Below are 21,702 nucleotides of genomic sequence, written 5' to 3'. Positions count from 1 at the left end.
ACCACCCCCTGATTCGCAGGGCCTGGCTGGAGGGGCTGCAAGGCAGAGGGCAGGAGGGAAAGGCAGTGCCCAGAGAGGGCTCTCAACCCTTGAGGGCAACTGCCACTTCTGGACCCCCCTCATGTGCCAGTGGGCATGAGGAGCAGCCCCACAGTGCTCTGAAAGAGAGGGGACTGCTGCCCTGAAAGGGGGGAAACCCTTTCCTTGCATCTCTGAGACAAAAGCTAAAAACCCTTGAGCTTCAGGAGAGAGCTGGTGAGGAAGGAGAGAGAGAGAGAGAGACGATGCCAGCACCAGCTGCAGACCAGGCAGGCGGTGTTCAAAGCGATCCCACAGATACCAGCCTGAGACCCAAAGTGTGGTCCTTGGCCCAGGTGCAGAGCCTCCCCTTGTTGGAAATGCAGAGTGCCAGGTCCCACCCCGGACCTGTCCCACTCTGCATTCTGGCCCAAGCCCACAGAGGAGAGCACGGAGACGGCCCTGGCAGTCTCTCCCCTCTCCCAGTCCCACCTCTCCAGTGGGCAGACCCGAGGTCGCCGTAGGCAAGGAAACTCGAGATGACCCCTGCAGAGCCAAGTCAGCAGCAAGAGGGACACAGCAGACAGCAGGGACAAAGACGGGGCCCTTCGTCCCACCCCACGACAGCCCTCGAGACGTGTCCTCCTCCTTGCCTGTGCCCAGCCGTCCCCTTCACCTGCAGCGCCTCCCTTTGCTTTCTTTCTGAGGCCTTCCCGTTCACCTGGATAACCCTGCTCAGTTTTGGAGGTTCAGGTGGGACTCCACCTGCTCCTGGAGGCTTTCCCTGACTGGCTGGCCCAGGTGGGTTAGAATGTCCCCATCCGGGCACGTCCCTGTCATTGTTCTCATGGACATGGCCTGATGGTCAGTGCTCAGGGCCCTGGGCTGGATAGGTGGAGGTGGGCATCCCGTGCTGCATGACCTCTGGCATGAGGCTTAACCTCCTGGAGCCTTATCTCCTTAAACTGGGGCTATTCCTAAAATACACCCACGGGACGGCCCTGAGCACCATGCCTGGCCCACGGAAGATGCTCGTTTCGCTAGTTATTGGACTCCTGACGGCTGCTCCTCTCTGGTTTGTGAGCTCCTCAGAGGCAGGGCTGTCTTGTTCGTCTTTGCCTCCCTCCCTGTTGGCTCAGTCAGGGCTCAGGAAGCATTTGCAGAGAGAATGGGTGGGCGGGAAGGACAGTGAGGTCCCGGAAGGCCTTGCAGATGAGGGGAGAGCCGAGCCGAGTCCTGCAGGGAGCACTAGGGCTCCGACCAGGACAGAGCGCGGAGGCTCTGGAGCCTCTGTTCTGTCCTCGAGCGTCCCTGTCCTGTGGGAGTCGTGATGAGATGACACCAGGAGGTCTGCACAGCTCTGTCCTTAAGCAGGAAGTGACTTTGGAACCTGAGCTTCCCCCAACCCTTCGTTACAGCCACTCAGTGTCTTGAAGCGCCTGAGGCAGGGCCCAGCTGAGGACAAGAATAGTTCCACGCGTGACATCTTGTTGCACAGTGAGGTGACAGGACGGGCGGCTCTGCTGCGAGGTCTGAGGCGCAGGAGCGAGCCCTTGCCCCTGACTCTTCTGAAGAGAGTGGGTTTGGGGCCAGAGCCCCTTGGAGGGGAGGGGGCAGTACGACTGGAGCTTGAGGTGGCGGGGGGCCGGGGGGGGGTGGGAAGGGCCTGGGGGAGACATCTTTCCAAAGAGAGTCAGAGACTGCGAGGTTCTAGAACTTTCCAGCAAACATAGACCCACCTTTCCCAGGCTCCTCCTCCTCTTCTGTATCTACACTCCCCCGCCCTGGTTTTCAGTGCATCTCCGTTTTTCTCCACGCACGATGAGGCGGGGGACGGATGATGGAGAGACGGCAGGCTGCCCCCTCGGTGGATGAGAACTCGGGATTTGGGATGGGGCAAAAGGGGCTCCTGCTTTTCCCGCCTCTCGGGGTTGTTGCTCCGAGGCTCGGTTTTCTTACCTGAAAATGGGGGTGATGCCAGACACGCCTCGAAAGCAGCTCGCGCCGATGAGAGGACCAGGCATGTGGAAGGCCCCGGCTGCGTGCCCAGCACCAAATGAGGTTCCGAAATGCAGAAGCTTCTCTCTATCCTAGAACATAGCTTGGGAGACAAGAGGGGTGAAAGCAGAAAACACAGACTGAAGCTGATCCCATTGGCCAAGTGTGGGATGTGAGGGGTAGTCGCGTGGGCCCTGGCGGTTCTGGGCGCTGGGCACCGGGGCGGTCCAGGGTGGTCTGTGGCCTCCAAGGGCTGGAAGGTTCAGAGGAGCAATGGGCCCGGGCGGAAGCAATGGCATGAACACAGATGCGGAGGAAGGGGGTTCAGGTGACATGTGGGGGGATCGTGTGAGTGACCAGGACAAGCTACTCCGCCTACTCTGCTCCTCGAAGCACCCCCCACAGCCGTAGGGGTGGGGTGTTACGGTGCCATTTGATGGATGAATAGAGCAAGGCTTCCCAAGGCCCCCTAAATGGCTCAACCTCCCTCTGTCCAGCTCAAAGCCAATCTCTAGGGTCTGGGGGAAGGCCAAGGGTGTGGCTGGAGGGAGAGGAGGAGGGGACAGTAGGCAGGCAGAGGCCTGGGGGACCCACAGGGCATGGAGGGCCCCAAGGCTGGACAGGGCTTGGCAGCTTCAAAGGATCAGCTCCGGGGCCCTGCCGTCACCGCCCCAGCAACGGCCTGGGCTGCAGAGCTCTGTCCCCGTCACACAGCCCACCACCCAGGCACCCCTGCCTCAGGCCTGGTTGAGCCCATGTGGCCCATGCCGGTGCCGGGCTTCTTCCTGGGGGCCCAGAAAGTGGGAAACGGCAGACGAGGCAGGAACCCGTTCTGTTCGGCTCTGGTTTACGGGTTCTGATTTGTTTTTCTTCAGCAGCAGATTTGCTGAAATATATGAAAATGTGTTTCTAATTCCCCGAGCACACGCCAACTGCTGGCGGGGGGCGGGAAGGGGGGGCGGCGTGTTAGAGCAGAGCCAGCGCTGGCTGGGAGCCAGGCCGCTCTCAGCCCGGCGGAGTCTCCCACTGCCGGGACACCAGGCCAAGCCCCCAGCCTCAGTGTCCCCAACTGCGAGGACGCTGGGGCTGGGCCAGATGGGCCAGTTCCTGGGGGACGGGTTGCCAGATACCCTGGAATTTGGGGAAGTGTAGGCTGGGGTTTAGCCCTGCTCGCAGACCGACAGGATGGAGGACTCCAGGCACAAAGCGGCATTCTGGTGTGAATCCTGTCCCCAGCGCTGGGTTCAAGTTCAAATTCAAATTCCTGTACCATAGTATTCTCATAAATGAACGTCAAAACAAAAACAAAGCCAAGTGCTAAAAAATATAATGCGACATTGCAAATAATTTGAATTATCTTTAAGTTTTAATTGCTACCACTTTCGAACAGCATCGTGTTCGTTTCCGGTGTCCGGCGCGATGATTTGTTGCACACCCTTGTGCGGCAGGGCCGCCGCCGGTTCAGTGAGCGTCTATCACCACACACGGTTAAAGCCTGTTTTTTGCGATGAAGGCATTTTTAAATGTTTTCTTTAATTTTTAAATGGAGGTGAAATTTATATCACACAAAATTAACCCCTGAAAAATTTCATTGCTGTAATTAATATATATATATATGACATGAAATTTGCCTTTGTATCCACTTATAAGTGGACAGTGTCCTGGCATTTAGCACGTTCACGATGCTGTGCCTCTGTCCATTCTGGAACATTTCCACCCGCCCCAGCAGGACATCTGGTCCCCACTGGCAGTCTCTCCCCAGTGCTCCCTCCTCTGGTCCGGTGACCACCTGTCCAGGGATTTGCCCATTCCAGATACTTCACACACAATGTGAGACGTTTGGGTCCAGCTTCTTTCACTCAGCATATTGCTTTCCTGGTTCCTCCGTGGGGTAGCAGCGACCAGCACCCGCTCCTTTTCATGGCCGAGTAATATTCCACCGAATCATCTACCACGGTTTGCTCATCCATCTATCTGCTGACGGGCAGCGGACTGTCTCCACTTTCCAGCCCCCATGAAGCAAATTGTTATGAACATGGTGTACGTGGTGTACAGGTTTTTTTTCACGGATATATGATTTCCTTTCTCTTAGGTAGATACCTAGGAGTGAAATTGCTGGGTCAGATGGTAATTTTTGTAGTTAAGTTTTTGAGGAGCTGCCAAAGTGGTTTCCACAGCAGCTGTACCTTTTCCATCCCCATCAGCCCTGCACAAGGTTCCCGTTCCCCGCATCCTTGCCGGCACTTGTATTCTTTTCCACTTTTGTTTCTTATTATGGTCGACCTAGTACGTGTGAAGTGGCATCTCATCGTGGTTTTGACTTGCACTTCCCGAATGATTAATGATGCTGGGCATCGTCTGCTTACTGGCCATCTTATCTGTCTTTATAGAAATGTCTATTCAAGTCCTTTGCCCACTTTTTCATTGGGCTGTTGTCTCTGTCGTTGAGTTGTTCGTGTTCTCCATACATTCTGGGGCTAGGCCCTCGCCAGCCCTGATGCGACAAGACTGCCCCCGTTCTACAGTGACCTTGCACTCACTCTCTCGACCGAGTCCATTGATGTACAAAGAATCTTTTAGTCAGGGCTAATTTATCTGTTGCTTCATTTTGTGTCTCATCCGGGAAACCACCGCGAAATCCAAGGTTATGAATGTCTGCTCCTCTGTCTTCTTCTGAGACCTGTAGAGTTTTAGCTCTTCTGTTCAGGTTTTGACCCATTTTTAGTTAATCTCTGTACATGGTGTGAGATAACGCGCCCAGCTTCATTCTTTTGCATGTGGACGTCCAGTTCTCCCGACACCCTTTGCTGAAGCAACTCTTCTTTTTGCCAAATGTTCTCGGTGCCCTTCTTGAAAACCAGTCGACCACAGATGTGAGCGTTTCTCCCGGCGTCCCGTGTCACTGCGCCGAGGCTGAGCACTCCACGCAGCACCCACACAGCCATCCCAGACCGCCCCCCCTGCATGGCGGAGGCTCTACTTACACCTCGTTGTCCCTGTGTCGTCACATGTGTGGAGACTGAGACTCCAGTACGGAGGGGCAGAGCCCAGGCTCCAGCCCAGACCCTTGTCATTTAACCACTGGGCCGTGGTGAAGCCTGAGGACGGGAAGCCCACGTGCTCACCCCGGCCCCCCCCATGTGTGTGTGTGGGCGTGTGTACACATGCATATATGCGCATGCACACACAGGAGCACACGTGCATATGCATATAAATACACGCGCATGCACACACACACACGACACGGAGCTGCGAACACTCGAGGCTTCCAGATCGCCCTGCGTGCCCCTGTGGGCCCCGTAGACTGGCCCCCTCTCAGGGCGCCTTTAAGATTGCGATGTTGTCGTGTGCAGCTCGGTATGTGTGTGGGTGTGGCCATTTATGCCCAGTGAGCATCCCGTCCGTGCCAGCCTGCCTTCCCAGCCCAGCACAGAGGCAGGGGAGGGGTGCCAGGGCTTCCCCCCACCCCGCCGCCCTGGCAGACCCGGCAGAGTCCGCGAGCCCGCTCCTTTCATGGCACGTACCAGCTCTGGGGATGGCGAGACGGCTTTGCCCTGGGCAGCCTGGCCTGTTTTTCTGGGGAAAAGTGGGGGGAAAATGCACCCAACAAGGGACAATAATGGACCTAAAAATAGAGGTGGAGGGAGCAGCAGGGAGGGGTGGGTGGGTGTCATTTGCCTTCTACACGGCCTGTCTCTCTGGGACCATGCGGCCTGCCCCTCCCACTCAGGGTCCCCAAGAGTCTGGCTGCCTCTCAGCCTGAGCCAGAGGCATGGGAAAGAGGAGAAGTAGGAAGGGGGCGGGGGAGCCAGGTGCCACCTCAAGATGGAGAACGGTCCCATCGCAGGGTGCTGGGGGCAGTGGCCTCAACCTTGGCTGCACAGGGGAGTCTCCCGGGGAGCCGTCAACTGCAGGCTGCTCAGGCTGAGACCTGTCCCTGAGGGGCTGGTGTGGTTGGCAGCAGTAGGACAGCCTCCTACTCCTACGCTCTTCAAAGGCCCCAAGCCCCGGTAGCGGCTGGGTCCCCCAGAGTGGAGAAGGCAGGGCCGGTCTGTGTGGACCCGGACTCTGCCAGGCCCCATCCCACACGGGGGCTCCTCAGAGGGCTGCACAGGGGAGTCCCAGAGCTCCTGGTGCTCCCCACCCAGGTTGCATGGCCTCTGGGGGGTGCCTGGGCGTTGGGATTTGGCACAGCCCCCCGGCTGCCAGCGGTCCCCCCAGGACTGCGCTGGGCCCTTTCCAGCCTTAGCACGGTGCTGTTGTTTCAATTCTAAGACCCGAGGGGGGTAGTTTGCTCTCAGAACCGTTCCTGGTATCTCTGAGCTGCAGGCACCCCATCCTTGCCCTGGCCCTCTGGGGGCTGGGGGGGCCAGATCCCCACTTGCCCTTTGTGCCCAGGTTCTTCACCTTTCCTCCCGGGAGGTGCCGGCAGCCAGCCTCAGGGCCTTCCTGCAGCTGCTACACATCAAGCCTGCCAGCTCCAGGCCCCCTTGGCCTTGTCTCCTGCGCACCCCACCAGGCTCCTGGCCTAGCCTAATGCATTAACCCTCCTCTCCCTGTAGCCTTTTGCATGTCTGATCTGGCCCCTTTGCTTGGCTGCTCTACATGGGGAACCCTCCTCACAGCCTGGTCCATCGACCTCCACCTGTGTACATCCAGCCCACCTATGCTTGCAAGCCTGTCCTTCTGAAATCTCACCACCCCCAGGAAGCCTTCCAGGTTTGCCTCCCATGCCATTCACAGCACCAAGCATGAGTGACTGCTCTGGTGGTCACAGCAACGTGGTCAAACCCCCCCCCCATAAAGGGTTAGAGTGCCCATGTTCCCAGACATGCGCCTGGCCCCTGGGGGCCTCTGTCCCTCACCTATAAAGTGGGGATGATGGCTGACATCCTGGCCTTTCCTCGGATCGCTGTACTGGGCTCCCCAACCTGCCCGGGCACCTGAGTCACCACAGAGGGTTCTTCTCGGTTGCTTTGCTGAATGGCTGGCTTGCTTGCAATCTGGAGCAGGGGTTCTGGCCTCCGGGCCATGCATATTTACACACCCCTCCCCTTCCCAGGGACTGCGAGGGGTGACCAGGCCTGATGGCTGCTTCTCCAGGGCCGTTTCCCACACAGAGGACATGCAGCAATAGTTGGTGAATGAATATGTGAATGAATGTAGCATGAATGAATGAATGTGTGAATGAATATGTACTAGTTCAGCATGGCCACCGCCCCCCCCACCAAGGGCTTCAGCCACAGAGTGAGGCACCTGTCCAGGTGTGTCCAGGTATGGGGCATGGCCAGGACGTCTTACTCATCCTCTGCCCCACGGGGGGAAATGGCTTCAATAGTAAAATAATCCCTAAGAATTGTGTCTGTGGTTTGCAGACACAAAAATTCACTGCACTGTCCCTCAGCCAGGGGCTCACCGTGCAGCGAGAGGCGGCTAGGCCAAGTGGGCTCTTCCCAGAGCACGTGGGAACCCCAGGCACCCCTGCCGCCCTGGGCTCAGCAGAGGGTGTGCAGTGAGGCGCCTCCCCTGTGCCTCCCCAACCTCGGACATGAGATCGGGATTTTGCCTTACCTCATGGGGTTGCCAGGAATAGAGAGAGTGAAATTTCATGCGGAAGATCATCCCGACGAAGTCTGGTGCGATACAGGTCTCCATGTGGACGCTTTAGAAAGAAAAAGGAGAGAGGGGACAGGTGTGGGAGGGTGGGAGAGGCGGGCAGAGCCAGGGGCAGTTCGGGTTTGGACTTCATCCAGAGGGGGGTGGCTCTGGGACCCAGCAGGGCAGCTGAAAACACAGGGGTGGCTTATAAAGGACATCTGGTGGCCGGTGAGGGCGGGAGGCAGGAAGGGGTGGTGGTGGCAGGGCAGGGGGCAGACAGAGGCAAAGGGGATCAAGCTTCCATCTCACTCCCCTATCAGTGGACTCCCCTTGCAGGGTGTCATGCCCCCCCACCCCCCACCAGTCCTGGGCCTCTTTTAGGCCCCAGCCAGGCCCCATTGTTCTGCTTCTCAGAAAGAAGGCCAAGGGCACCTCTCAGGGAAGCAGAGGGGGCTCTGCAAAGGCCCCAGGGACCCAGTGACATGCAGCCGCCCACCCTGAGCACTCTAGCCAGACCTGCGGAGGGCCCCGGCCGCCCTGCCCCCAGCCCGCCCCCTCCGCAGCATGCTCCGTGCCGCTCTTTTTTGCTCCGTGATAAAATATTTATGTCAGCAGGCAGGCCCTCTCTGGGAAGGCTGCCTGCGTCTAGCGTATGCTCTGCACGAGCTTTTAAAGAGCAGGACGTTTTTCCTACTCTCTAAGCATTTTCTGAGTCCTGAATCAATAATGCACTTTGCGGGGCTGCTCTTCCTCCGCGCCCGCCCCCCCCCTTTCCTTTTCTTTTGTCTCTCTCCCTTTTCTTTGATTCTTCTTTCTTTCTTTCATCCTCCCATCTCTCCCAATTTAGTTTTATTTACTTAAAAAACAATTAAATGGAAGTGCTGAGCTGTTTGGGTGGGGAGGCTCCAGGGGGTGGGGTGGGGTGGGGTGGGGAGGACTGCAGAGGCTGGGCAGCAGCCCTGCCCCGCGGGCCAGCTCCCGGGGGGAACAGGTTGTGCTGGAGGCGCCAGGAGCAGGGGCGGCAGGGCCTGCCCTCTGGCCCTGGCGGGGAGGCTCTAGAGCTCCTGGCCCCAGGAGGAGGGCTTGGGCTAGCCCAGCCTCCTGCTCTCCGTCTTCTAATCAATTAGCAAATGTTCACAGCATAACCAGAGAAAACAGGACTAACATGTAAAAGAAAGGGGGCCCAGAGCTAAGAAAATACGTGGAATGTGAACTAAAATGTATTACCAAACTTTCCGGGGAGTGAGCAGTTCAGTGTGGCCAATCTTTTTTTGTGTGGTAATGAGTTCTCTGACACCAGGGTATGCAGATAGAGAGGGAGCCGTTCCTTCTCTGAGACACATGTCCACATGTGTCTGGTCCACTCAGTGGTACCAGGAGCTAGGGTGTGGAAGTTGCCTGTGGGGGGAGGGGCACAGGGGCCAGCCAGGATAGAACTTCCCACTCCAAACGTTCCCAAAAATCTATCTGTTGTACCCAGGACAAAGCAGAATGTGTCCTTTTTAATATTTTTAAGGAATACAATTTAATTTCCTGGAGAGAGTAACCCTTGTCTAGCCAGAGCCTTGGCAAGACCCCAGTCTGTCCCCTCCAGCTGTTCCCCCTGCCCTCTGACCTGGGCTTCCCCGAGAACTCTCCCCTGGACAGCTCGGGGCTCCCCACCCCGGCCAGAAGGCCCTGGGAAAGGCTCTGTGGGGGGAACCAGAGCTGGAGGGGAGCACAGGGGTCCCTGCCTGGCTGCTGGAACAGCCTCTCAGCCAGCTGCTTCCAGCTCCCCTTAGTAACTGCACAGCCCTCCTGCGTGATGCCAGGCCAGTCACCTGCTGTTCTCGAGTCCAGGCTCAGACAGAAGGTTCTAGAAGGAGGTCTCCCTTTCCCCCCCAAACAATGTGGGGACCCAGGGCAGAGTGGAGAGCCACTCTGGGCAATGAGATGCAGTCCCTCCCGTGAGGGCCAGGCCTGCAGGTTCGTGGGGCCACAGAGACTCTGGGTCCTAGGCAGATCTCTGCCCTGCAGGCGTCCACAGGGGCTGGTCAAGGTCAGGGCCTGAGGGTGGGTTGGGGGCCATCACCGAGGCTTTGGAGGCTCTCCGCCAGGGAGGGTGAGTCCCAGGGAGACGCCTGGCCCTGGCTCTGGGCCCTTCCCTGCCTGAGTAATGGTTGGGCTGGGAAGACACGGCTCCAGTGAGAAAAGAAAACCCCCCAAAAAGAGAAGCTCTGTGGGCAGCTGCCGCTCCTGCCCCGAAATGCCACACAGGTCAGTTTCCGCAGGTCCCCAAACGGGGAGCTGTGACCTTGCCGCTGTGGCTCCAGAGGGAAGGGCAAAGAAGCCTGTGGGCGGGGAGGGAGTTAGAGGCAGCCAGCAAGAATCAATGAAACCAGAGAGGAAGGGAGGGGGTGGAGAGAAAGAGAGAAGGGGGGGGAGGAGGGAGTTAGAGACAGAGCCGGTCAAGGCATCTAGAATTAGAATCTGCTCCCAGCAGAACCTCCGTTTCCGCTTTGTTAATAATTTATCCCCACTGCAACTTTTCTTACCAATAAATAGGAAATCGTTTGTCAGGGAGAATTCCCCTGGCACGGCTCTCTCCCCAGAGTAGGGGAGGTGGGGCCGTGTCTGCTCCCTTCCCCCGCAGGGACCTGGGGACCACGGCTCTGAGATGTGGGGAGGTCACTTGTCAGAACTCAGTCATTTCATGAATGGGGCAGCTGAGGCACAGAGAGGGCAAAGCCCAGCCCAGGGTCCCACGGCGGGTTAGGGACCGTCTCCCGAATCCTAACCCCAGGCCCCCATGGGTAAGCGTACTTATGATCACAGATTCACAGGCCTGCCCTGGCTGGGAGAGTTTCCCCAAAGCTCTGGAGACATCACGCAGGGGGAGGGTGGGTCCAGCTCTGTCTTCCTGCCTCCCGCTTTGCTCCTGCTGGTGCCGCCTAGCCTGCCCACCCCCCACCGTGTCCCTGCATCCCAGTGATGGGGTGATGGCCATGCTCCCTGTCCCTCCCCTCAGCACCATTCCCAGGGCTCTCCCTGGCAGCCCCCTCCACCACCTCCCACCAGCAGATGCCTCCAGCCCCAGCTGAGGTGGACAGGGCTGAGGAAGAGCAATAGCTGCTGAACCTCTCCCTGGGCCTGCCCACACGCCTCGGTGGCAGCGCCGTGGGCTGTCTGCCTCAGGTGGAAGCCCTGTCTCGAGAGTGGGGCCCGGGGCGGGGTGGCAGCATCCCTTCCATTTTGGGTGAAGGGCACCGTTTCCCGGCTTGTCTCCGAGCCTGACTGCCTGGCTCCTTGTCCCACCTCTGCCCCCAAGGAGGGGTGGGTGACCTCAAGCACTCCTCTGCCTCTCCTGGCCTGTAGGCTGTGGACAGCCGGACCCAGCTCTCCAGGCAATCCTGAGCAGTGTGTAAGGCAGCCGAGGCCTTGCCTTTGCTGATGGCGATGGTCGTGGTGCTGTCTCCCTGCCTCCGCTGCTTGTGGGCCAGGCCACGTGGGTGCTGGCCTCGTGGCCTCTGGTGTCATTCTCAGCCCAATGAGGTCAGTGTTGTCAGCCTTCCGGGGTCCATTCAGTGGACAGAACTTTGTGGAGTGAGCGCCAGGGGCTAGGAGGGCAGGAAGGAACGAGGCGGAAGAGGCCACTGTCCTCAAGGCCCTTCCCCTCCCTCCAGCTGCAGAGCTGGTGTGGCCAGCGAGCGGCTGTGCAGTTCTCTCCCTGCTGGCCGGCTGCAGACTGCTGCTGCATGAGTCCCCAAACCTGCCTCATCGCCCCCAGCAACTGCGAGATTCTGTCCCAACGCAGGCTTGTGAAGGCGCTTGTTCCTCTTCCTGAGACTCTGTCCCAGTTCGGGTGGCGGCCCCTCCTCGGGCGCCTTGGCCAGGGGCTCAGAGGCCCACGCAGCCGGACTCCCAGGGGCGCGGTTACCTCCGTGCCTGCCGACAGCGACCTTCCCACTCAATTACACTTTTGCCGGCAGCTTGTCTGCGGTGTTTACAGCCTGGCCTCTGACTCCCACTGCACCCTTTGCACAGAAAGCAACATAAAAGCAAGAACATTTAAGAGACCATCACAAGGTTTGAAAAGCGTGGCAGGAAATGGCTTCTCCATGGAGCTGTGCCCCTGAGTGTCTGTGGAGACAGCAGAGGTGCAGATACAATGGACGTGGTCTCCCCAAGGTTCCCTGGGTTGGGTCCCCCCCACCCTGAGTCCCGAGGAAGTGAGGAGGGGCCGGCAAATGCTCGGCTTCTGGTCCATGGATTGGAGATAAGGCCGGGAGGTCCCGGGCATCGCTGGGAGAAGGTGTGAGTAAGGCGAGGGGCCCACCCAGCCCAGCTGGGCATGTGGCTGCCACTCAGTAAACGGTGCAGTGGTCGCCTTCGTCCCAGCCAGCAGTAGTCCCAACTGGGATGTCCGGCTTTCCCGTTAGGGAGCCTCAGTCGCTGTATGCGACGCTGCTGTTACATAATCACTGCTAGCAACTGGGCACGTATTTCATACCCAGCTTCTCACAAGATGGTGGGTGGGAAAAACAGACTCAGAGAGGGAAAGCAACTTTCTCCAGGTCACACAGCTTCAAGGGGAAGAGCGGAGACAGAATCCAGGGCCTTCTGATCCCAAAGCCTGTTTCTTTAACTGCTCCAGACTCCAGAATAGGGGTCCCCAGCTGGGGACATGGGGCTCCACAAACCCCCCTGAATTTGCATGGAAAATGGGGTGCATTACATTACATTTTTCTGGAGAAACCTCCAGGCTTTTCATCAGGGGTATGATGTATATATGTATTTTTGGTGATTCATGAAATGTCTCAAGAAACAGTTACTGCTTTTGATAATATCAAAGATTGGTTTTGGTGCCCTTCTGAAAGGCTACACGTGTGCCTCAGCCCTTCCTAGTGTACCCCCTGGCAGGGGCCGCTGTTTGGGACTGTTCATTTCTTTATGAAATCCCATCTCACAGACACAAGAAGGTGGCAAAGGCTGACCCCCCAGCCTGGCAGCTGTCAGACGGAGGTGGGGTGGGGGGTACACCCACTTCCCATAACCAGGCTGCTCCTGGAGCCCTCCCAGTGCGCCCAGTGCAGCCCTGCCAGCACCTTCAGTGGGAGCCACGCCCCGCGCTCCTAAAGGGTTAATGGAACCCCGAGATCTTGGGGCAGGAGGGTGGTGGAAGGAAGAAAAGGAGAGGCCTGTTGGCGACGGCTGGGGATTTATTTATTGTACTCGCTCTGCAGCCGGTGTGGGCTGTAAATACACAGGCTGATTCATTAGTTTCTGACCATCTGCTTCCCAGAGTGGGGACGGGGGCAGGGGGCCAGTGGGGCCTGCGGGTTAGGGCAGCGAGGCTGGCAGCCAGGCTGGAGCCCCTGTCCCCTGGCAGAACTGGCCGTGTCAGTCTTCTCGGTGACAGACAGGCTGGTGAGGCTGGAGTCTGTGAGGGATCCGATGTCCCCCAGTGGGGACCACCGGAGGCGGGGCAGGGTGAGGGAAGGTAAAGCAGGAGGACAGAGAAGGACTAGGGGAGAAAGATGGGGTGGGGGTGACTCACAGCAGTTAGTGGTTGACAGAAATAATATCAACAGTCAATTAGATATATTAATACTAACCTATTGTTATTATATTAATAACTGATTAATATAATGACAATAACCACTATAATTTAGTGAGCAGTCACTGAGGTCCAGGCCACATAGGGAGACTTCACGACCCTGTCCCGGATAAGCACACTCACAACCCCCTGACGGATGACAAGGGAATTGGCTTTAAAGACAGAGTCAAGCAAGGAGGGCTTCCTGGAGGAGGGCCCTGAGCACCAGGAGGAGGGAGCACAGGTTCAGAGGCGAGAGGGGACAAGGCGGCCAGGGAGAAGGCTCAGCCTTCAGTGCTGTGCTGATGAGAGTTTTGCAGGGGGACGAGGAAACGGGACGGCACCTGGTGACGGCGTGCTGAGAAACTAGGCTCATGGAGGCGGCCCCAGAGAGGCTTCCAGGGAAATCACCAAAAACTCACAGTTCTGGCCCACCCCCGAGCCATTCCTCCATCCCGGCCCACTTTGGCTTGCCTGGGGTGAGGCCAGTCTTAGTTTGCTAGGGACTCGGTGGCTTAGTTAACCAACAGATTTATTTTCTCAGGTTCTGGAGGCTTCCAGTCCAAGATTAAGGTTCGGTGGACCCTTGAAGGCCAAGGCAGGGTTGGCTTCTTCTGCGGTCTGTCCTCTTGGCTTGCTAATGACCAAGGAGCACCCTGTTGCGCCTTTTTGAGTGGCCTTTCTTGTGCACACACACGCATCCCTGTGCCCCTCTGGGCATGCAAATTGCTCCTTCTTGTGAGGGCGCCAGCCAGGCTGGGTCAGGGCCCAAGCTGAGGACCTTTGCACTTCATCCCCTCTTTCAGGGCCCATCTCCAAGTACAGTCACATGGTGAGGTGCTGGGGTTAGGGCTTCACTGTGTGAATGGGGGGGTGGACACAGGTTACCCCTAACCAGGCACCAGGAGCAGTAGAAGGAGGTGGCCTGGGGCTGAGGGAAGGCGACGGTTGCTGGCTGGGGGTGGGGGTGCTGACTTGGTTGTGGACTGTGCCCTCCTGCCCCCAATGTCCAGGCATGAACTCCGGGACAGCCGCTCCCTGCTCTTGGCCCTGAGTGACACAACCAGAGCCCCTTCTGCCTCTGAGTTTGGGGCGCCCCTCCCCACTATAGGCCAAGCGACGGGAGAGGACCGTCCATCACAGGCAGGCCAGCCTCCCTGTCCCCAGTGGGAAGCCTTGCCTCTGCAGGCCACTGAGCCATCCTGTGGGGCCTCTCACCCCCGCCCCCATTCAGGGTGGCAGCCCAGGGCCCCAGCTCGAGGCAGAAGCAGCTCAGACTTCCTGTGGCTGAATCAGGCCCCTCTGCCTCCTGTGCTGCCCATGAGGCCTCCAGCATTTCGGGACACCCCTGAGGCTGTCCGAGACAGGAGCAGGTTCACCCTCAGAAAACAGCATGGGCCTCAGTTTCCCCCGGTGTTCAATGGGGGCTGGACTCAGTAGTGAGCCCCTTCAACCCTGAGCTCTCTGCAGTCCCAGGAATCACAGGGCTGGCCAGGTGGGGTGAGCAGTGGTGGCACAGGGGTGGGGGAGCCAAGGTCAGAGCTATTTTGGTCAAGGAGGCCTTTGTGAGACCTGCCTCAGTCAACCCCAGGGCCAGCCTGCCCACTGCGGGGGCCCGGGGGGGGGGGGCTGGGGACATGTCCACCCCTGGAGGGATCAAAGGCAGCGTCCTGGGGCCATGGCAGGGACAGGTGTGTGTGGCCCAGCCCCTCGGGAGGTGGGAGGCGGCACCCCACCGCCCCCAGGAGCCAAATGGCTCATTGTAGAGTGAGCAGCTTTAACTCAGATCTAAGCCACTTGTCAATGAGCAAACGGGAGACCTGAAATATTCATCAAAAAAGCCGCGAGTGGTCCGGGAGCTGTGCAGTTCTTAGTGACGGGTTTTAGTTTTTAATTAATAGACTGTAGCTTGTGGAGCAGGCTTCAGTGTGCAGAAAGTTGAGCAGACAGTCCAGAGAGCTCAGCTCGCGGCTCCCCCACACAGCCTCCCCTCTCACAGCGCCGGCCATTCACCGGTGTGCTCGCTCCAGCTGGCGAGCCAACACCGATGGTCGTTGTGAGCTCACGCCCACAGTTCACAGTGTGGTCTGCTCTGGGTGTGCCCGTCAGTGGGTTTGGACAAATGCCGATGTCACCCACCCACCACAAGTGTCACGCAGGGTCGTCCCCCTGCCCTGAAATGCCCCTGGGCAACCAGCCGCTGTGTCAGCGACATTTTCAGGTCTCCGTGTGGGTTTGCATGGGGGGCCGGACCTGGGGAAAGGATGTGAGCTGCCGTGGAGGGGAGGCACCACGGGTCCCCCGGGCCTCTCAGAGGTGGGGGGCAGTAAGCCAGTGGGGCCGTGCCCTGCATGGCTCATCACTGTCCCCCATGGGGCCTGCCAGGCCAAGGACCTAGACATGACCGGCCACAAGGATGCAGCCCCTTGAGAGGAAGCCATCAGCGTCCTGCCGGTGTGCCCAGGTCACGCAGGGGGCAGACGCGCAGGCTGCGCCAGGAACAGGTGACTGTCGGGCTCAGCCCCGAGGGGTTCCTAGCTCTTCCAGCGGGGGCCTTGGGCAGGGCCGCTGCCTCCTCGAGGCCAGGTTTCCCCACTGAAGTGTGAAGAGGGTGCTCCCGCTCTGAGTGTGGAGGTGAGCCAGTAAACCGGGGAGCAAGTGCGCCCGCACCGAGTGTCAGCTCAGCAGACACTCTCGGTGAGTGTGGGAGACGCTCGAAGAGTCAGGAGTGTGGGAGGGAGTTCCCGAGGCGGACAGAGTGGAGGGCGCGTCACAGCGTGGGAGGGCCAACTGCAAGGGCTCAGAGGCCGGGGCAGGGGGGGCTTTGAGGACAGTGAGCTCAGGTGGGCTAAGCTCCCGGAGGTCTGGACCTGCGGCTCCAGGTGTCAGGGTCAATGTGCTGAAGAGTTAGGCCTGTGCCCTCCAGGCAATGGGGCGTCAGGGGGCCCAGGGAGCAGGCGACTAACCCCGCCTCCCTTGACCGTCTGCACATAAGGCAGGGACAGCTGTGTGTTTTCCTGGGCAGCCAGAATGTGGCATGAGTTTGGGGGGAGTGGGTACAAGTCACCTGCCCAGGAGGTGCTTCATTATGGTGCCTGGGCAGGGGACGACACAGACTCCGTGACCTCTGGCCGGGCACGCGGTGGACCAGGCCGCACAGAGCAGCCAGCGCCCAGCCTTGCCTCCCCCTCCCCCCCGCAGGAGAACCCCTACCTGTGCAGCAACGAGTGCGACGCCTCGAACCCAGATCTGGCCCACCCGCCCCGGCTCATGTTCGACCGGGAGGACGAGGGGCTGGCCACCTACTGGCAGAGTGTCACCTGGAGCCGCTACCCCAGCCCGCTGGAGGCCAACATCACCCTTTCCTGGAACAAGAGCGTGGAGCTGACGGACGACGTGGTGGTGACCTTCGAGTACGGCCGGCCCACCATCATGGTCCTGGAGAAGTCCCTGGACAACGGGCGCACATGGCAGCCCTACCAGTTCTACGCGGAGGACTGCGCCGAGGCCTTCGGCATGCCCGCCCGCCGGGCCCGCGACCTGCCGGCCTCCGGCGCCCACCGTGTGCTCTGCACCGAGGAGTACTCGCGCTGGGCGGGCTCCAAGAAGGAGAAGCATGTGCGCTTCGAGGTGCGGGACCGCTTCGCCATCTTTGCAGGCCCCGACCTGCGCAACACAGACAACCTGTACACGCGGCTGGAGAGCGCCAAGGGCCTCAAGGACTTCTTCACCCTCACTGACCTGCGCCTGCGGCTGCTGCGCCCAGCACTGGGCGGCACCTACGTGCAGCGGGAGAACCTCTACAAGTACTTCTACGCCATCTCCAACATCGAGGTCATCGGCAGGTAAGGCCATCTGCAGGGCGCCGGGAGGTTGCCTGGCGTTGCCCGGGTTTCTCCCTGGAGGGAGGCGGACAGTGGATGACCAGCGTCTGAGAGCCCGGGCTGCTGCAGCCTGCGGCCCTCGGAGGTCTGCGGAGAACGAGTGGAGCTGGGCAGTGTGGGCAGCGCCTGGGCTAGAGCCCAGTGCTCGGGTGGCGCTCTGTTGCTGCCCGCCGATTCAGTGACTGGCGCTCCTGTCCCCAGACCACCCTCCGGCTCTGTGATTTGCTAGAAGGACCCACCAAACCTAGCACAGCTGGTACAGTCACAGTTAGCTTATGACAAGGAAAAGGTACAGAGGGAAACCAGAAACAGGACCAGGGGCGCAGGACCGGCACCCAGGACTCTGTGCAAGGTCCCAGCCTTCTCCACACACACACACACACACACACACACACACACACACCCCACCCCGCTGCGCAGACAGCGCTGGGCTCCTCCAGGGAAAGTGTGTGAGAACGCACACAGGCTGCTGCCCCCTGGGGGGCCCCGCTGCACCTGGCGTCTAGGGTTTTTACTGGGACTTAATCACGTAGGCACAGCTTGACCCTGGTCGCCAGTCCCCTGGCCTGGAGGTCAGGCTGGTAGCATGTGGCCCAGGGCCCCCACCAGAAATCACATTGTTAGCATGAACTGTCTAGCGCCCCAGGTAAACAAACACACTCATCAGGCAGGACACTCCCAATGGCTCAGCCGGGAGCCAGTCAAGGGCCAAACTTTTCTTTAAAGCAGAGTATGTGGGCAGCTGAGGCTTGCCTAGTTAGTCCTTCACTCGCAGCTTTGGACAAGACTGTTTTGAGGACCCTTTGCAGGAAGGTAGAAGCAGCCTGTGATCCCCGGGAACTGTTGAGATTCCAGACAACGTGCTGGCCTGTCGGGGCCAGGACCGCATCCCAGACCACCTCGTCTGCTCTCAGGGGTGAGGCTTGGAGGCCCTGCCACTGGGCGCCGGGGGGCAGCAGGGTGCACAGTCAGGCTGCTCTAAGAGGATCTCCTGGGCCAGCAGCATCGGCATCCCCGGGAAGTTTGCTAGAAATTCAGATTCTCAGGCCCCGCGCCAGACCTGCCTCGTCGTGAACCCAGACGTGGGCCTGGCAGTCTGTGTGCTCACGAGCGCCCCAGCGGTCCGGGTGCCCACTCAAGTCTCAGAAGCCCTGCTGTGATGGCTGAGGGTAGGGGCCCCGGGGCCAGACAGCCTGGGCCGGATCCCTGGCTCTGCTCTCCCCTGGCTGGCAGGACAAGGACCACTCTGTGCCTCAGTTTCCCCACCTGTAGAACTGGGATAACGATCCTGCTTCTCTCCTTGGATGGTACTGAGAGTAAAACCAGTTAAAGTTGATGACACATTCTGAACAATTATGTGTCTGGTACGTAGCACATGCTAATTTCTTAAAATTCTATTTGTTGGATAAACTAAATAGAGGTCAAAGTAATGGCGTCGGAGAGCTGCGGCAGGCGGAGGAAGGCCCAGGTTGAGGCCCGAGGCTGCCAGGGCGATGTGGGCAGGGCCAATCCAAGCCCAGTGGGGGCGGCGTCCTTGGGTGTTGCCCCACAGTGTGCTGGGAGGGCTGCTGAGTGTGAGGTCTGAGGGTGGACAGGCAACTCGCCATGTCGCGTGCTTCGATAACGCGGTTTCTATAAAATGCGTAGTATGCCGGTGTGCGTCCTCTGTGCATCTTGAGCAGACGTGGGAAAGCAGTCTGTGAGCCCAGGCCCAGGAAGGCCTCGCCGAGACGGGGAAAGGCCAGACACGCGTGCGCTGCACGGTCGGTCGTCGTGCTTGCCCCTGAGGGCCGGTTGGGCAGGGGCTGCGTGGCGCCTTCGGCTGCAGCCACATTTGCATTTTACTTCACTCGCACTCTGCGTGTGGGCTCCAGCTGGGCCGAGGCAAAGGCAAGCAGTTCATGAGGCGGTGTCAGGTTCAAGGCCAGCCGGTGATCTCGAGACAGGTGCACATGCAGGGACCTGTGGTTCTGACACCTGGACCTCTAACCCCCCCCACTCGGGCAGGGTATTTTAAATCAAGAATGTTTTGGAAGCCCGACATAGGGCCAGCGCTGTGGATGCCAGGGGTCAAGGTTTGGCTCCTGTGCCCACTTCTCATGTGTGTGTCCAGGATTTGGGTATCTGGTCGTCTTGGTGACCTCTGCCTGCCCTAGGGTGCAGTGGTGGTGCTGGCTGAAGACCCTCCCTCTGCCCAGCCATCCAGCCAGGCTTAGCGGACCCCACGCCTGTGGGGGCTTCAGCCCCTCCTCTGACTTGCTTTGGGGCAAGAGTCTAACCAAGGGGCACCTGCCACTTCATTAGGTGGCGCAGGCGGGGTCTTGAGGTTGGGCGGGCTGCAGGGTCCGGGCTGGATGGTAACATCCGGGCCAGCAGTGTCCCCAAACCTCCCATGATAAAGTTGGTCTCGGGGGGACTTGCGGATGTGGGACAGAGCACACCAAGGAAGGGCCAGAGGGGCAAGAAAGAGCCTCGGGTCTTCAGCATCATCCAAATTAAAAGCACGTGCTGGTGCTGAGGTACCTGGGGGCCGTGCGCTGGATTCCAGCCCCCTCTGCACCCTCTCTGTGCCTCAGTTTCCCACCCATAACGTGAGGATCAGGGCTGCCTGGAGCCCGCGTCCCCCTGGCAAGGTGGCAGGGCGGTCCCTGCCCAGAGGCTCCCAGGTCCCCTTGGCTCCCAGCCTCTGCGGGTGGTGGCAGCAGTCGTGGTGGTGGCAGAAGTAGGGCCATCAATTTACAGATAGAGTAAGTACTCTTCAGGCCACTGGTTGGCAGGCCAGCTGCAGCTTGGCTATCGATTAATCAGGTCTGGTCAGATGGTTGGGGAAGGGCTGCGACAGCCTCTCTTTTCCTTTCAAATTCCTCATGGGAGAGCCCAGCTATGCCAGGGAGCTGGTCAGGCCCAGAGGGACAGTACAGGGCGTCAGAGGTGGGTGTGGGGCCCATCCTGAGTGGGCACCAGGGACCCCTAGGGCTCTCAGGTTCTGGGCTCCTTCAGAATTTCATGACCCAGATAGACAGGTGCCTCCCCCGTGGCCTAGTCACAATAGCAGCTGGTATTTATTGAGCATTTGCTACAGGGCCACTTCCTATTGAGCAGATTTAACCAATAGTCAATTGCTTCCCTCCCGACCCCTGGTGGCTGTTGGATCTCTGAGCTCCACAAGCAGAGCATATGGCATTGAGCAAGCCGGACCTGATCTCCACCCCATGGAGCTTTCCCCACAGGGCAGTGCGTCCCTCCGACACGTGTTTTCAGATGAGCATGTGAGGTCAGGGGATGTAAGGCGAGCACACAGCTAAACTAAACACCAGGCAGCTGAGATCCCACCCCACATGTCCAAGCTCCAGTCCATCTCTGTGTGGGACTGTGCCACCCGCCTCCCTCCTGAGGGCCAAGGTCTTTGATACTGTGGCTATTCCCAGCTCTGTCAGCTATTTCCAACTTCAAGGGGGACCCAGCTGGCAGGGCAGGCAGGAGACACAGGGCAGAGGCCCCTGGCCCGTGGGGGAGGAGCCAGAGCAGCTGGAGAAGCCCAGGGCCTGGGGGGATGAGGAACAAGAACTAGTCATGGGTGAGAAGAGGGGCTGAGGAGCTGCAGCCCCACAGGGTGGGGCAGGGTGGGGCAGGGCAGCAGAGAGCCTCCAGTCCCTCGAGGCCACTGCCCCCACTGGCCTTCACCAGACTGAGCCGCATCTGCATGGTGGAGCTACAGCAGGACCTCGCCGACTTATAGTGAAGTGACGCATTAGAAGAGGGTGTCCAGCGTCCCATTCCTCTGGTGCGGTGTCCAGAGAGGTAAAGGACAGCGGCACGGGGCCAGGGCTGCCTGGAAAGGAGAGCGTGACCACACTGGCCCCCAGACACTGCTGCTGGGAAGGAAGCAGGAAGCATGCTTTTTTGGATCAGTGGGGGTTACTCACCTAAATGTCTGGAGGGGTCTGGAAGACAACGTATGTGGGTACCATGGACCAAGAGAGGCAATAGGGAAGGGTGGGGTCTGTGGAGAAGTGGAGCGAGCAGGCCCCTCCCAGGACAACAGACCAGTATTGCCAGGTCTTTTGGTATTGCAAAGAGAAGGCGCATTGCATATATATATATATGTGAAACGTGCCACAAAATTTTTGGAAAACCTCGTGCGGGTCAAATGAAACACACTGCCGTTCACAAGCTGCCGGTGGCTCCTCTGCTCTGGCATTTCCATGTCTTCTCGCGGCAGAGATCACACAGCCCCTAGGCTACTAGAAGTCAGCAGGCCACCAGCAGGGCAGGCACTCTGGGCTCTGGGGCATGTGCAAAGCAGCCTCACCAAGCCTGCCAACTCCAGGTCTGAGGGGCTTGGTCCTCCTATCCTCACCCCCAGGCCCTGCCTAGGGGCAAATTCTTCTGCTCAGAAAATTCTCAGAGGTTCCAGGGAAGCAGTCCAGCGGGGCTTTGGCCAGCCAGGGACAGGAAGTAAAGAGTGAGCTCCCCATTCTTGGAGGTATGCAAGCCAAGCAGGGTGGCGTTTGTGGGCGAGGAGGGCGCGAGGGCCTGAGCCCCTGCTCTGTGCAACAGGAGCAGACGTTGATGAAGTGAACAGGAAGTACAGACGCCGTTTTAAAATGTGGAGGGTGGTGGGTGCCG

The 21,702-nt window shown here is 59.2% G+C and overlaps 1 protein-coding gene across 11 annotated transcripts in view; it reads left to right on the top strand.

The window, feature by feature from the left end:
* The window catches only part of NTNG2 (netrin G2), a 56,196-nt gene that overhangs the window by 8,254 nt on the left and 26,240 nt on the right, over positions 1-21,702 (top strand). For all 11 annotated transcript variants that reach the window (XR_008426270.2, XM_053919463.2, XM_053919462.2 and 8 more), the window contains one exon: positions 16,391-17,034. Coding sequence is in view for 10 of the 11 variants with exons in the window: in XM_053919463.2 (XP_053775438.1) it covers positions 16,391-17,034 (644 nt within the window). In the remaining variant the exon portion in view is untranslated. The remainder of the gene's footprint in view (positions 1-16,390; positions 17,035-21,702) is intronic.

The sequence above is a fragment of the Desmodus rotundus genome, chromosome 1 (genome assembly GCF_022682495.2).
Source record: "Desmodus rotundus isolate HL8 chromosome 1, HLdesRot8A.1, whole genome shotgun sequence".
NCBI lineage: Eukaryota > Metazoa > Chordata > Mammalia > Chiroptera > Phyllostomidae > Desmodus > Desmodus rotundus.
This window is presented reverse-complemented; position numbering and strand designations above follow the sequence as displayed.